Source organism: Equus asinus, chromosome X (assembly GCF_041296235.1).
Source record: "Equus asinus isolate D_3611 breed Donkey chromosome X, EquAss-T2T_v2, whole genome shotgun sequence".
NCBI lineage: Eukaryota > Metazoa > Chordata > Mammalia > Perissodactyla > Equidae > Equus > Equus asinus.
The window spans coordinates 54,440,101-54,453,728 of NC_091820.1; the positions used below are offsets into that span (position 1 = coordinate 54,440,101).

General features: G+C 57.7%; 1 protein-coding gene across 1 annotated transcript; it reads left to right on the forward strand.

Annotated features, from left to right (window-relative positions):
• The first annotated feature begins 449 nt into the window (after positions 1-449).
• EFNB1 (ephrin B1) lies at positions 450-13,412 on the forward strand. Its single transcript, XM_044763797.2, has 5 exons — positions 450-1,399; positions 9,904-10,181; positions 11,000-11,092; positions 11,300-11,428; positions 11,587-13,412. The coding sequence occupies exons 1-5, from the start codon at positions 1,272-1,274 to the stop codon at positions 11,997-11,999; spliced, it is 1,041 nt and encodes a 346-aa protein (XP_044619732.1). The 5' UTR covers positions 450-1,271; the 3' UTR covers positions 12,000-13,412.
• The last annotated feature ends 216 nt before the right edge of the window (positions 13,413-13,628 follow it).

Sequence of the window (13,628 nt, forward strand, 5' to 3'; positions counted from 1 at the left end):
TGCAAGCCGACACTGCATTGCGAGGGCGGAAGGAGGAAAGCCCACCAGAGCCCTCCGTGAGACAGGACTGGGAGTAAAACAGGCTGTCCTTGCCACAGAGGTGGGCACAGAGCAGGACTTCAGAGCTCGTGTATGTAAAAAGAGAGTGGGAGTATTTTCCCGAGATACAGTGACGGGGCCTGTCTAGCCCAGGTCAGTTGGCAAGTGTGACGACAAGGCGCGCGGGGAGGAGAGCAGGCCGACAGCTCTAGAACAGCGCCAACTTCCCACGGGCTGAGCGCTCTGAGAACAGGACTAGGCGGGACCCAGCCCTAACCGCACGAGCCGCACACTCAGATTGGTGCCATCGCGAGCGCGGCGTCCTTAAGAGCTCCCTGAAACCCCGCCCCCTTCCTCTTCTGGGGGCGTGGAACGGGGCAAGGACCCCGTGACGGAGCTTGCTATTGGCTAAGAGGAGTAGGGTTGGCCTTGCGTTCGCCTGAGCAGGGGAGTAGACAGCTCCGCGGTCGCAGAGGGAGTCTATGCGCGCTGGACAGCAGTGGGAGGTGTGTGAGGCTCGCGCTGGCCGCAGACCCTCGGGCGCAGTCGCCGGGGAGCTAGGACTCGGCGACTGGGCTGCCGGGCTACCTGGCTGAAGCTTCAGCGGCGCAAACTGATGGGACTGGCTCGCTCGGCAGCGTCTCCCCGCTCTTCTAAGTGCACTGAGCGGGGCCCGCGCTGAAGTGGAAGCTGTCGGGGGCGCGCAGCCCGGAGTCCCAGTGTGGCCTGGAGGAACGGATCTCGTGCCAGGGCGACCCAGTCGGGAGCCCCCAGACCGAGCTCGTGTTGTGGGGAGACTCCCACTTCTCCCGAGGGACGCCGATCCCGGGACGGTCGAGGCGTTGGGGCGGCTACCGAGTTCTCAGCGGGGAGACCCCGTTGGGCAGAGGGCGCGCAGTCTCGAACAGTCTCGGGGAGCCGAGCGGAATCAGGCGGGATCACCCGGGGGCGCAGAGCCCCCGTCGTGCCTTGTGCGGCACAGAGGCCAGGGGAGAGAGCCCTCGGAGGCCGAAGCCCATGCCCGGGTTGGGGGCGGCTGTCCAGTGAGTCCTCCTGGCCCGCCGGACGGAGAAGAGCGACACCGAAGCCGGCGGGAGGGGAGCACTTCAAGGCCGGCGGCTGCGGAGGATGGGCGCCTGAGCGGTTCGGAGCGCAGCGCGGCACGGGCAGGCGACGCGTGCTTTGCTGAGGAGGCACCAGGGGATCCTGAAGTGCAGCCTGCCCCCGGGAAGATGGCTCGGCCTGGGCAGCGTTGGCTCGGCAAGTGGCTTGTGGCGATGGTCGTGTTGGCGCTGTGCCGGCTCGCCACGCCACTGGCCAAGAACCTGGAGCCCGTGTCTTGGAGCTCCCTCAACCCCAAGTGAGTAACTTATCAGCTTGGTCCCCTGGGGGTGGGAGGCACTCCTTTCGGGGTGAGGCCGCGCGTCCCCGAGTAAGTGTGGAGAGGTGTTCGGAGGAGAAGCAGCGCCCCATTTTGTCTCTGGCTTTTTTGAGTGTGTTTTCCTGTGGGCGGGCGGGGCAGGGTGCGGCGGGGTGGGGTGGGGGCACTTGGCTGGGTTGTGACCCCTCGGCTTCCCGGCCCTCTGCTCCGCAAGTCCCGGATCAAGTCAAAGTGGTCGCGCCAGGCGGAGCTGGGAGTCCGGGCGCTCGAGAGCGCACTAGAGAGCTGGGTGGGGGAGAGAACACAGCCCCCTCTCGGGCCCCTGGGAACGTGGCGGTTTTGGCCAAGGGCCTCTCTCGGGGGGCGAGCTTGACCGGGGCGGGGGACGAGGCCGGAACACAGGTTCCTCGTTTGTTTAGCTGTGAAGGGATCGCGGCGCGGGACCCCGCACTTGGGGCGGGTGGCAGCGCCTGTATCCCCATTCGGGCTTCTCCCATTTTCATTTTTCTTTCTTCCCTGTTTGCCTCCCTAGCTTTTCGCTTTGCTGTCTCTTTTAGCCCCCCTTTTTCTCCCTGCCGGGGCCGTGGAAGGGCGGGCGCCGCTCCCAGGCTCACAAAGGCGGCGGGTGGAGAGGGGCGGAGTGGGAGAGGGGTTTGTGTGTGTGTGTCGGGGGCGGGGGGGGCTCCATCCAGCGCCCGTCGGGGGTCCAATGGAGCCGGCGTCAGAGCTTCGAGGGCCGGCTCCAGCGGGGAGTGGCGGCCGAGCCAGCGAGGGAGGTGGTTGGGGGGCGAAGGATTCCTGCCCAGGCGAGTCCTGTTGGCCCCCACCCTATGTCCCTCAGACTGGGGAAATATGCTTAGCTTTCCCCAAGGGGTTGGGGAGGCAGCTATGTAGAGGAGATCCTTTCTTTTCTTCCTCCTCCTTTCCTTTCACAATGCCCCCCCCCCTCCCCAAACAACACACACACCTTTCAGGGCGGTGGCTCAGTGGTTTCTGGGCTGTTAGTGGGGAGCCTCTGGGGCTGTGTGGTAACCTCCGGACCTTTTTCTCTTTTGGCATCCAGAACTCCTGTTGGAACCCAGAGTCAAAATTGCTCTTCCTTCCTGTTTTCTGGAGGTCCCAGCAGTGTGCAGACACCCCCACTTACTGGGAAACTGGGGGGCCTCGGCCTGCCCTGTCTGTGCTGTCTGATTCCTGTATCTGGAATCTCTTCCTGTCCACTCTCCTGGGCTCCCCGTTAACTTCCCAGGCTCCTGCCTACCTTGGCCTCTTAGGTTCCAGGGCCCCTGCAACTCTCCGCCCTGGAGTGGGAGAAGGTGGCTTCTTTAGTTCTTTTCTCCTTGGGTTAAGGTAGAGTCCTATTTACTGGTGGGTGGGATGGCTAAACCAGGGTCAGAGTAGAGGGCTCTGCCTCACAACAAGGAAGGGGATTGACAGGAATTTCTCCCTTGCCCAGAAGCCAAACTGGGTGCAGCGTTATCCTAAGAGCAGGAACTCAAAATGGTCTGGGGGCCATGGGCTGCTCAGCCCAGGGGACAAGGTTGTGAAATGCCCTGTTCCCCCCTGTAAGGGTGGAGGTTGGAAATGCTCTCTCTTGAGCTAGGAGAGCTGAAATCCGCCCAGGGTAGCCCATCATAGGGGCTCATGGGAGTGACCTAATTGCTCTCTCGGGTCTCTAACCAGAGATAGCATACAGCTCCACAGCTGGAAAGGAGCCCTCCTGCAGAGTTGGTGGTGGTTGGGGGGAGCTGGGAGAAACAAGATCTCTCTGAGCTTCCCTCTTTTTGTGTTTTGAGGCTTTAGTGCTCTGGACCGGTTTACAGGCTTTTGAGGTCTGCCCCCACTCCATCCACTTCAAACTGAGGGCAGGCATTCTGGGGCAGGGGTGAGGTGGGGGGGCAGGGGCAGAGCGCCTGAGGACTCAGTAGGACCTGCACGAATTCCATTCTATAATTGAGCAGATCCTGGGAATGGCCGGGACTGATCCTGGTGCCCCTGCTTCCCCCACCCCCCCCCCCCCGAGTTCCATCTATGCTCAGGGGTCTGGAATGCAGCCGCTGTCTGCGTGTGTTGGGGTGGGGGCAGGAGGACAGGAGGAAGGTACTGCCCATAGCTCGACTAGAGCTCTGGGGGCTGCTCTAGAGCTCTGGGGGCTGCCTCTGCCACCGGGCCCAACCCTCAGGCTGCCACGGCCTTTCAAATAAATAGTCTCTCTCTGTCTGTCTCTCCCTCTTTGCCTCCTGCCTGAGTTCTCCCTCTCAGGTCCATGCCGGTTTGCCCTCTCACACCCTCTGTGAGCCACGCTCACCTCCCCTCTCAGGCTAGGCTCGCCTGCTCTCCCTCTTTCTCACACTCCCTCTCACTCTTAGTCACTCTCTGCCTCTTTTTCTCAAGTCCTTTTGTTTCTCGCACATGCCCGTGCTCTCCCTCACAGGCTCATTTTCTCTCTTCCCTCCTCTCTTCCTCCTGGCTTTTGGTCTCTCTCCTCAGCCCTGTCAGGAGTCGGCAACCCCCCATCCGTCCCCAAAATCTCCCAGTACCTATAAACCCTGCTTAATTGCTTCCTCCTTGGGAAAAAAATCAAAATAAAGAAGTGGTGAGGCTGGAGGTATGTTTCCAGGTTCCAGGGTGCATGCAGCCCCAGCCCTGACCATGAGAGGGGAGCCGGAAGGGCCAGCTCAAGACTCCCAGCCTCTTTCCCACATTGGTGCTGGGGCCTTCTAGGGTGGTAGTCCCTGGATGGCAAAGGACTGCCTCCTTGGCCCCTCTTGTCAGATTCGCCCTGATGAGCGCAGGGTGGGGATGTAGGTTTGGTCCCACTAGAGGTTGCGAGGAACTAGAGCGTGTGTGTGTGCTTGGGTCAGAGGCTGTGAGGGAAGGTCCCAGGGTGGCCCCCTCCCCCAGCCTCTTCCCCTGAGAGCTTGGGGCAGCCGGCAGGCCTCACACTTGAGGCCTCAGCCAAGTCCAGCTGCTGCAGTTCAGTCTCTCAGTCCCGTTCTGACCCCTTCCTGCCCCCCACTCAGGTTCCCCCACCTCCAGGGAGTGGGAATGTGCCTGAGATCACATTACACCTTCCCTACAAGGGGGTGGGGGTGGGGGGTTCAGCTTGGCATCCAGGACCCTTGACTCCATCCAGCATGGGTGGGGGCAGCTGCAGACCCCAACCCAGGCTTGCCTGCTACAAGCCAAAGTGTCGGCCCCAGCCCCCTCACAGCTGTTCCAGCTCACAGTCCTGGGGAGGCCAGCTCAGGGGGCCCCTTTCTGGGGTGGCTAGGGACCTGACCTCTTCTACTCTGTGGCTGATTGGCCACAGGTGGGGGCCTGAGAGTGATGGGAACCCAGCAGCTCCTAAAGTTCTCTGTTTGCCTTCCTCCCCATCCCTACCCCAGGCAGCCAGGCCAGGGTAAGAAGGGCCTGTGGGGCTGAGGTGTGGGCTGAATTGAGGTTTCCCTTTCTCCCCTGAGGCCTTCCACTGCCGCACCATGTCAGGTAGATGGGGATAGGTGGGCTCTGGATAGTACTGTGTACCACTGTTTGCTGGAGTTGGGACTATGGAGAGGGTGGGCCAGCCAGGAGGCTGCTGGTTGTGGTGGGAACACGAGGTTTCGGGAAGGGTCCACTCTGTGATTGTTAGGGTAGCTGAGGTGGGGGTTCTGGGTTCCTTGCCCTGTGCACCGTTGCAGCCCCTCCCGGGTGTGTTTTCATGGTAGTCATTTTGGGTGGGGTGCTAGCAGCCAGGAGTGTAAGCTCCTTCAGCTTCTTACTTCTCAATGGTACTGCGCTTGGTGTGCTAACAGTCAGGCAGCACCTGGCTGCTTACAAAGGGTCCTCGTATGTGAGTCAGTTGGATGTTCCCAACAGGCCTGGGGAGTAGGAATCACCCCCACTTACCAGAAAAGGGAAGCGACTTGTCTAAAGTCAGTCCGCTCGTAGGGGGTAGAGTTGTGCTATGTGCCATTCTTTCCACACCATCCTGCTGCCTTGGAATCTAGGAGAGACAGGAATTCGAGGTGGGGTTCTGGAAGAGGCGCTAGCTCCCTACCCCTAGGGTCCCCTCTCACCTCACAGGTGTGCGTGCATCTGTCCGTGTGACTCAGGCCCTGCTTGTGTGGGATAAGCAGTGCTTTGGCTTCCCCATTTGACTTTGCTAGACCTACCTCTGAGGGCAGCCTGTTCAGGTGACCTAAACTAGAGGCAGCCAACTCGCTGCCTGGCATTCTCCTTCCTGAGCTCTCAACAGCACCTTTGCTTCCTCTCTGGGCCGAGAATCTCACTTCCTCTCAGGGAACCCACAGAAAGCAGGCAATGAGGAAGGGAGTGTTAAGTCTCCAGTGTACCCTAGCGTTGGCCAGGTGGGGCAGAGAGGAGGGCATAGTTCAGAGTAGGTGGAGAGGGTGACTTCCTCTGGGACTCTCCTGGCTTCCCTGCCTCCGACAGTAGTGTGTGTGTGCCAGGACCCAGCTGCTGTTCCTGCCCACCCACGCCTGGGCGGGCACTGCTGGGACATGCCAGGCCTGCTCCTGCCGCCTCGGGGGCTGGGTGGAGCTGGGGGAGTGAAAGAGGAGCCTTTAATTTGGGGGCTCCCCACCCTTGCTGGGATGAGAGCAGACTTGAGCTCCGGCTTGGGGTCTGTCCTCCATTGGTCCTGCCACCTTGGGGGTGCAGGCACAGTGGTGCTGGGGTCACCGAATCAAGGGTGTGGCTAGAGTCTTCTACCAAACTTGGACTGGCATGGCCTGGGACCAGGCTGTCCCTTTGGCCACTCTCTGACCACAAGTTCCTAGGCCCTGCGGGAAGGGTGAGAAGAAAGGAAGTATAGACCTGGTCAAGTGTGGGCAGCTTTCTGGGTACGACCCCCACAGCTGCAAGCTCTCCCCGCTGTAGACTGAGTGTGTATGAGTGGAGAGGGGCTCAGCTGGATAGAAGGAGCAGGGGGCAGTTGGCCTCTGACCAGTCCAGGACCTTGGAGACTGCTGCCCCAGGCCCTCAGGCTTCTAACCCGGGATTCTTTTTAGTAGTCGGGGTGATACTTCTCAGTAGGAAGGCTGAGGGAGAGACTTGGGCTAGGGTGGAAGGGAAGAAGTGGGCCGCAAGACAGGAGCTACAATGCCCAGGCTGCCTCCCCCAAGTCCTTTTACTCCCTGGGGTGGCTCCCTGGGGTCCCGGGGGCTATCAGAGGCTAAGGAGGGAAGGCCTCAGGGGTTACCATGGCGACCTGCTTCAGGCTTCCTGCTGGGCCATGTCAATCCCCTTATTTTCCAGAAAAGGGCTTTGTCTGGGGGTGGCCCCAGGCGGGAAAGCTGGACTTGATAATGTGGGGAGTAGTAGTTTTTGAAAACTGGGGGATAAAGAGTTTAGTTTAACTTGGGGACAATCTCTCCCACCTCCTCTCCTGCCCCTACTCCTGACCTGGTGAATGAGGGGAGACCTGCAGGGGCCCCCCTGTACAGTATGACTAGTGTTGTACCTGGCTTTGGGCTTCATTCTCCCTGGCTCCACGTTCACCCCTTGTGGCCCCTTGCCACTTTCTTGGGCTTCTCACAGGCCAAGAAGCGGTTTTCCCAGTGGTGGGGAAGACACTGAGAAAGCACCATTATGGGGTCAGGGTCAGGGAAGGCAGGTCTCAGCAGGCTACTCTCCCTTCTGTACTTTGGGAGAAGGTAAGTTTCCCTCTGCCAGCTGCTATGCAAATGAACTTATGAATATTTATGAAGTCTTCACTGAGGTTGAAGAGAGTCTGAGGGGTGTTGGGGGCAATAGTCTTCTTTTCTTCTTCCTCCCCTATCCTCTATGTAGACGTCTGTTTCCTCGATGTCTCTAGGTTTAAGGTAGAATATGGAGTAGCTAGAAGCCCTGTATTCTAATTCCAGGGCTCCAGAGCCTGAGTGATGATGGGAGACTGTGCTTAGGGCAGACAAGACTCCCTGGTGAGTAAGCCAGGGCCAAGTGGTTAGAAAGGTGAGCTGGCCTGTACCCCTTTGCATGCCTTCTGTGAAGCTGCTGTCCCCTCCGGGCAGGGTCTTGTTGAGGTGCAGCTGTACAAGGATTCAGCTAGGGGTTAACATCTTGGGTGGGTTTGGGCTCTTTGAGTTGCTTTGAGCACCTCTCTTCAATGGGAGCATTCATCTGATCACCCGTTCCCTCACATGGGGGGCCTGGACTCCGTGAGTCTTGAAGGTTCCTTCTGGCTCTAAGATGTTAGAAGTTCTCTAATCCTGCTGTCTGGATGGAACCAGTGTGAGGATTAGAAAGGGAAACATGCCTTGGGAGTTACAGAAGCTTTGGTGAAAACTTTCAGCTTTTTGTGGTACGTGGGGTGGGGGCATTCCCTCTCAAGTGTTTGTGTGGACCACCATCCCATGCCTGCTTCCTTTCTGGCCCTCTGCAGTGCGGTAAAGTTTGGTACCAAGGTGGAGACCTTCTCACTGTGACTTGTACCCTCCTGCACAGCAAGATGGCAGGGCCCGGGTTGGTAGCGCCTCACTCGACATGGAGGGAAGACTGCTTTTCTTCATCTACTTCATCTACTTGGTCTAGTTTCTCTTCTCACCTCCTTCGGTCTCATTTCCCTTCCTTAGGTGAGGACACTGAGCTCCCAGCACGCCCTCGTGGCTTGTAGTCCCCACTGCAGAATAGGCCCTCAGGAAGTAGAAGCTCACTCTTCCACTATCAGCTTCATTTTCTTGAAGCACTGCCTTCAGCCCTTCATTGTCCTTCCTGCTAGAAGGTCTCTCCCCAACAGGATAAAACGCACACTGTGTGTTGACCCTCAAGGCCTTTCAGTCTGGCCCCAGCTGAGCTCTGCCACCTCTTCTTCTGCTCCTCTCTGCCAATCGCTAGGGTAATCACGGCCCTGGGTTTTGTGTCCCAGCCACTGCTGTCCACTCTTGCTGTATGTTGACTTCTTATTCCTCACTCAGGAGCCACTTTCATCCCACTCTTTCTGTGCAGCCATCTCTGACCACCCTGTCAGATGAGCTGTCTCCTTCCTCTCACTGCCTCCAGCCCTTGCCTCTTGAACCATCATCCTCACACATAACCTATAGTTAGCCTGGTGCTGTCTATTGCTAGAGTGTGGGCCATTTACTTTTATAACCCATACCAGACAGTAAAGTCCTTGAGGATGGGGCCATTTCTTCTCTTCCCCCGCCCAAGAAACAAGACTGGACTCATAAGTACTTGGTGTTAGTACCTGGCCTCCTGCCTCTTGGCAGACTAGACTGTTTTTAAGCAGGAGTCAAACATGTTGAATGCCTACTGTACGCTAGGTGCTCTACATACGCCATCGGGTCTCCCCTCCATAGCCCCAGGAGATGGGGCTTTTACCACCCTCAGTTTATAAGTGCGGCAACTGAAGCTCAGGGGTATCAGGTAGCTCATCCAAGGTCGCAGAGCTAGTAAGGACCATGTCTGTCTGATTCCAAAGCCTGTCTTCTTTCTCCTACATAGTACTGTCTTGCTCCCATCTCCAGCCTGCCCAGGCTCAGAAATGGCCAAGTGAGCACCACTTTCTTACTGTATGCTTGGGCAAGGACAGAGTGATATGAATAGGTAGCCCTGGGTAGCTACCCTCCCCCTGCTATTCCCCAGTGCCTGGCCTTCCGGCTCAGAAGGCATTTGTGCGTCTCCTCTCAGGATCTGGAGCAAAGGCATTGTGGAGATAGGGGGATTAGAACGCTGAAGAACGAGGTTCTTGGGGTCCTATCTTATATGATCTGTTGTCCCTGCTTAGGCCCTTTCTCCCCTCACACTGTTCTTCTTAGGAGGGAGACTGGTCACATTTGGGGACTCAGGCTCTTGCATTATGGGAGTGGGATGGGTCCCAGTAGGACACCGGGCAATGGGAGTGGGGAGAGCTGTGTGGAGCTGCACCTGGCCAGAGACTGTGCCGATTATCCCTTGGCTCCAGGCGATGCCTGTTCGTATCTCGCCATCATGCCCAAGATTAGCAAGGATCAGGGAGAAGGCATGGGTCCCAGACAGGTTGAGCTCCCCCAGCCGTTGGCTAGGAGGCGCTGGGGTGGTGGCCAAGGCATGTGTGGGTTTGTTATGTGTGTGTGTATGTGCGTCTGTGTGCAGGGGAGGTGGTAGCAGTGGCTATGAAAGAATGTGAGTATGATGGGGGTGGGAGGAGGACAGGGCTGCCACCTCCAGGCAGCCTGGCCCTGACACCTTGGTACCCAGCCCATTAGCCACGTCAGCCCCCTGCGGAAATGCCACATTAGGACAAAGGACTCCCCCAGCTAGGCAGTGCCCCACCCTGCCAAGTGCTCAAATCCTGACAGCCTTGCCCATGGGCCACCCCTTCCACACCCTGCTGGCAGTGTGGTTTTTTCTCCCACCCCTAGCCTGAGGATGGAGGAAGGACAGAAGCCATCTCCACCCAGTATGCCCAGCCTGGCCCTCACTGCCCACTCCCCTGGTTCTGGGGATGGCCCGGGACCCCCAACCCTCAAGCTGACCATTTCTTCCCTTCTGGGCAGGTTCCTGAGTGGGAAGGGCCTGGTGATCTACCCAAAGATTGGAGACAAGCTGGACATCATCTGTCCCCGAGCAGAAGCAGGGCGGCCCTACGAGTACTACAAGCTATACCTGGTGCGGCCTGAGCAGGCAGCTGCCTGCAGCACTGTGCTCGACCCCAACGTGCTGGTCACCTGCAATAGGCCAGAGCAGGAAATCCGCTTTACCATCAAGTTCCAGGAGTTCAGCCCCAACTACATGGGCCTGGAGTTCAAGAAGCACCATGATTACTACATTACCTGTGAGTTCCTGGCTGTCTTGTGGTTCTCTCCCATCATGTAGCAGTAGGAGCTTCTAAGTAACGCGAAGAGATTGCACACAGTTAAGGACCTGCCTGGTCTGGTCCCCTTTGAAGACTGGCATGCACTCCTTCCAGCCTGGCCTTGGAATTCTGGCCCCAACCCTCACCAGGGGGCCTGCTGCCAGCTCGCCTTGGATCTAGGAGTTTGGTGGCAGAGGACTCCAATTTGTGGTCCACTCTCTCTTATTTTCTTTGCCTACCTACGATCTAATCTTGGGAATGGCAGAGTTGGCAGAACCCTTTGGGATCGGCCAGCTGTTCAGCCTTTCTCTTCACAGGAAATTGTGGCCCCGAGAGGGGAAGGAGCTTCTAGCCCTAGATCACACAGGGAGTTACAGATAGGACTGGCACTCCAAGCCAGTTTTCCTGACCCAAAATCCAGGATTCCTTCTCCGTGCACTTCTAGTCTGTGCAGAAGCCTCCCACACGATGCCGGTTCTAATTGCTTTGCCTCTGAGCAACATTGCCCAATGAGAACACACATCTCAGTGTCCACGGAGAAAGGAGGGCCAAGGCCTCGTCATGATAGAGGAGCACTGCTCTTGGGGGAGGGGCCAGTTCTTGGCGCAGGCTGAGCTGGTCTGGCTCTTCTAATCCTAGTGGGAAGGATAGAAGTAGAAAGGTTCACAGGTAGGTGAGAGCTACTTGCCACTCCCCAACTCCCAGTTCTGTCCTTATGGGCTAAGGCAGCACTAGGGTTTCTGGGTAATGCGCGCAGACCTTTCTCTCCTCCTGACTTCTCTGGCCTCTTGTTGCAGCTACATCCAATGGGAGCCTGGAGGGACTGGAGAACCGGGAGGGAGGTGTGTGCCGTACACGCACCATGAAGATCGTCATGAAGGTTGGGCAAGGTGAGTGCCCAGACTGAAGGCTCCCCAGTTAGGCCTTTACCACAGATGTTCCTGACTGGATGTGGATGTGTTGGGAATAGGGGAGGGGGCGCTAGGGTTAGAGTATCTGAGGTCTGGTATACAGGCCATTCTTGGCCCACACTAGATGATCGAGGCACCTATGCTGGTGGGGTCCTTCCCCCTCACCTGTCCTTTCCCCACCCCCAGACCCCAATGCTGTGACACCTGAGCAGCTGACTACCAGCCGGCCCAGCAAGGAGGCAGACAACACTATCAAGATGGCCACGCAGGCCCCTGGCAGTCGAGGCTCCCTGGGTGACTCTGATGGCAAGCATGGTGAGTGTATAGGTGTCTCCCAGAGGGCAGAAGCCATTCCTCGGCTGCCCTTTCAGGCCCTATGTTTGAAGAAAGGTGGGACAGGGCCCAGCCTGAGATCAACCATGTGTCCTTGCGAACCCTGGCTGACGTTCCTATCCTCCCTTCCCCTTACTCAGAGACCGTGAACCAAGAAGAGAAAAGTGGCCCAGATGCGAGCGGAGGCGGCAGTGGGGACCCTGACAGCTTCTTCAACTCCAAGGTGGCATTGTTCGCGGCCGTTGGTGCTGGCTGTGTCATCTTCCTGCTCATCATCATCTTCCTGACGGTTCTGCTACTCAAGCTGCGCAAGCGGCACCGCAAGCACACGCAGCAACGGGCACCTGCCCTCTCGCTCAGTACCCTGGCCAGTCCCAAGGGGGGCAGTGGCACGGCGGGCACCGAGCCCAGTGACATCATCATCCCCTTACGGACTACAGAGAACAACTACTGCCCCCACTATGAGAAGGTGAGTGGGGACTACGGGCACCCCGTCTACATCGTCCAGGAGATGCCACCCCAGAGCCCAGCGAACATCTACTACAAGGTCTGAGAGCCCGGCGTGGCCTCAGGCCCTGAGGGACAGTCGGCCGGGACTGCACCTCTCCTTTCTCCCCCATGCCCCTCTCCTTGCCAGCTGTGCCCACCTTTGTATTTAGTTTTGTAGTTTCTTGGCTTTTATAATTCCCCTTTTGCCCTGCCCCCTGGGCTTCGGAGGGGGGTGCTTGTGCCCCCAGCCCCCACGCTCTTGTGCCTTCCCCCTCTGGCCAGGCCTCTGGGCTCTGTGGGGGCACCCTTTCTTGGAGGGCAGGGTTGGACGTTGATGGACAGCAGACAGGGAGATGCGCCCCTGGTCCTGCCCTCCCCACTCCCTTTTCCCTTCCCAGGACTGCTCGTCCGCTATCATCACTGTTTTTAATGTTTTTGTGTTCATTTTTTAGCTGTCAACTCATTTTCATCTGTTTTTTGAAGAAAAATGGAAAAATGTAAAAAGAGGCAGCCCCTCCCCAGGCTTTCTGAGCCTGGCCCAGCCCGGTATAAGGGGCCTGGGGCAAGATGTGGCCAGCCGGGAAACATAGGATGGCATTTCTTTTATAAACTCCTTATTATTTGCTGGTGGGGGCCAGGCTAGGGCTGTTCTTGCCCATGAGGGAAGATGAGAGTGCCATTGGGCAAGGCATCTCACCTTCCCTTCCCAACCCTCCTTCTACAAAGCTGATCTTGGCAATTTGGTAGTGGCTGCCACCCTTCCACCAAAAAAAAAAAAAAAAAAAATCCCTTCCTTGTGGGATTCTTGGGCATCTCCTGCCTCCCTCACTCTCACGGTAATTAACGTCTTAATTGGCTGTTGCCTGGGGAACAGGAGAGCTGCTGCAGGCAGATGACCTCATGGGGGGTGGAGGGAGGTAAGGTGCCCAGGTGGCTATTTGCCTTGCAGAGCTGGGAGTTCCCCCCTCCCCCCCTGCCCTGTTCTCTCCCCACCTTTGGCATCCTTTGGCCTGGTGGGGAAACAGAGGCCCAGGGCAGAGACCTAAGCGGGTATAAGGCCAGGTGGCCTGCTCCTTTTCTGGGCTCTGGCACAGGTGGGTGCCCCCCCAACCCAGCTCCTGCTGGTCCCCCAATCTTGGGCTGGGGCCTGGAAAGAGGAAGAGGCTGCCCAGGGCTGGGCCAGCACGCCGTGCACTTTGACCCCGGCTCCTTGCCAGCACGGCTGCTAACAGACTGCCACTTGAGTGCGCCTTGCAGGCGCTCCCAGAGTGGCCATGGAAGGAGCCGGGCCTTACACCATCCACACTGCCTCCTGGCCAGCTGCCCACCCCAGTGCCAGGTGGGAGAGGGAGCGGAACAGCCAGCCCCTTCCAGGTGGCAGTCGGAAGGGTTTTTTGTTTTTGTTTCTGTTGCCATTTGTGTAAATACTAGTCTTTTTGGAAAAAATAATGTAAAGATGTTTTGTATAAACTCTGAATTATTTTCTTGTTGCCTTTTTCTTAGAAAAAATGAGAACTAAAAAAAAATTAACCACATGGAGAAATGGGTGTAAAATGGTGTCGTGATGTTGGGGAATGAGGTGTGCGTGTATGAGTGAGTATGTCAGTGTGAGAGAATGTGTGTGTGTGTGTGAAAGATTTCCTGTGCACAAAACACTGGCGGTCTGGGCAGGTATGGCAAGAGGGCGGCTGTC

Coding starts and splice junctions, on each gene's coding strand:
- EFNB1 (XM_044763797.2), top strand. CDS start 1,272: ATGGCTCGGCCTGGGCAGCGTTGGCTCGGCAAGTGGCTTGTGGCGATG. Junction 11,093..11,299: donor CGTCATGAAGGTTGGGCAAG/GTGAGTGCCCAG, acceptor CCCCACCCCCAG/ACCCCAATGCTGTGACACCT. Junction 11,429..11,586: donor TGACTCTGATGGCAAGCATG/GTGAGTGTATAG, acceptor CCCCTTACTCAG/AGACCGTGAACCAAGAAGAG.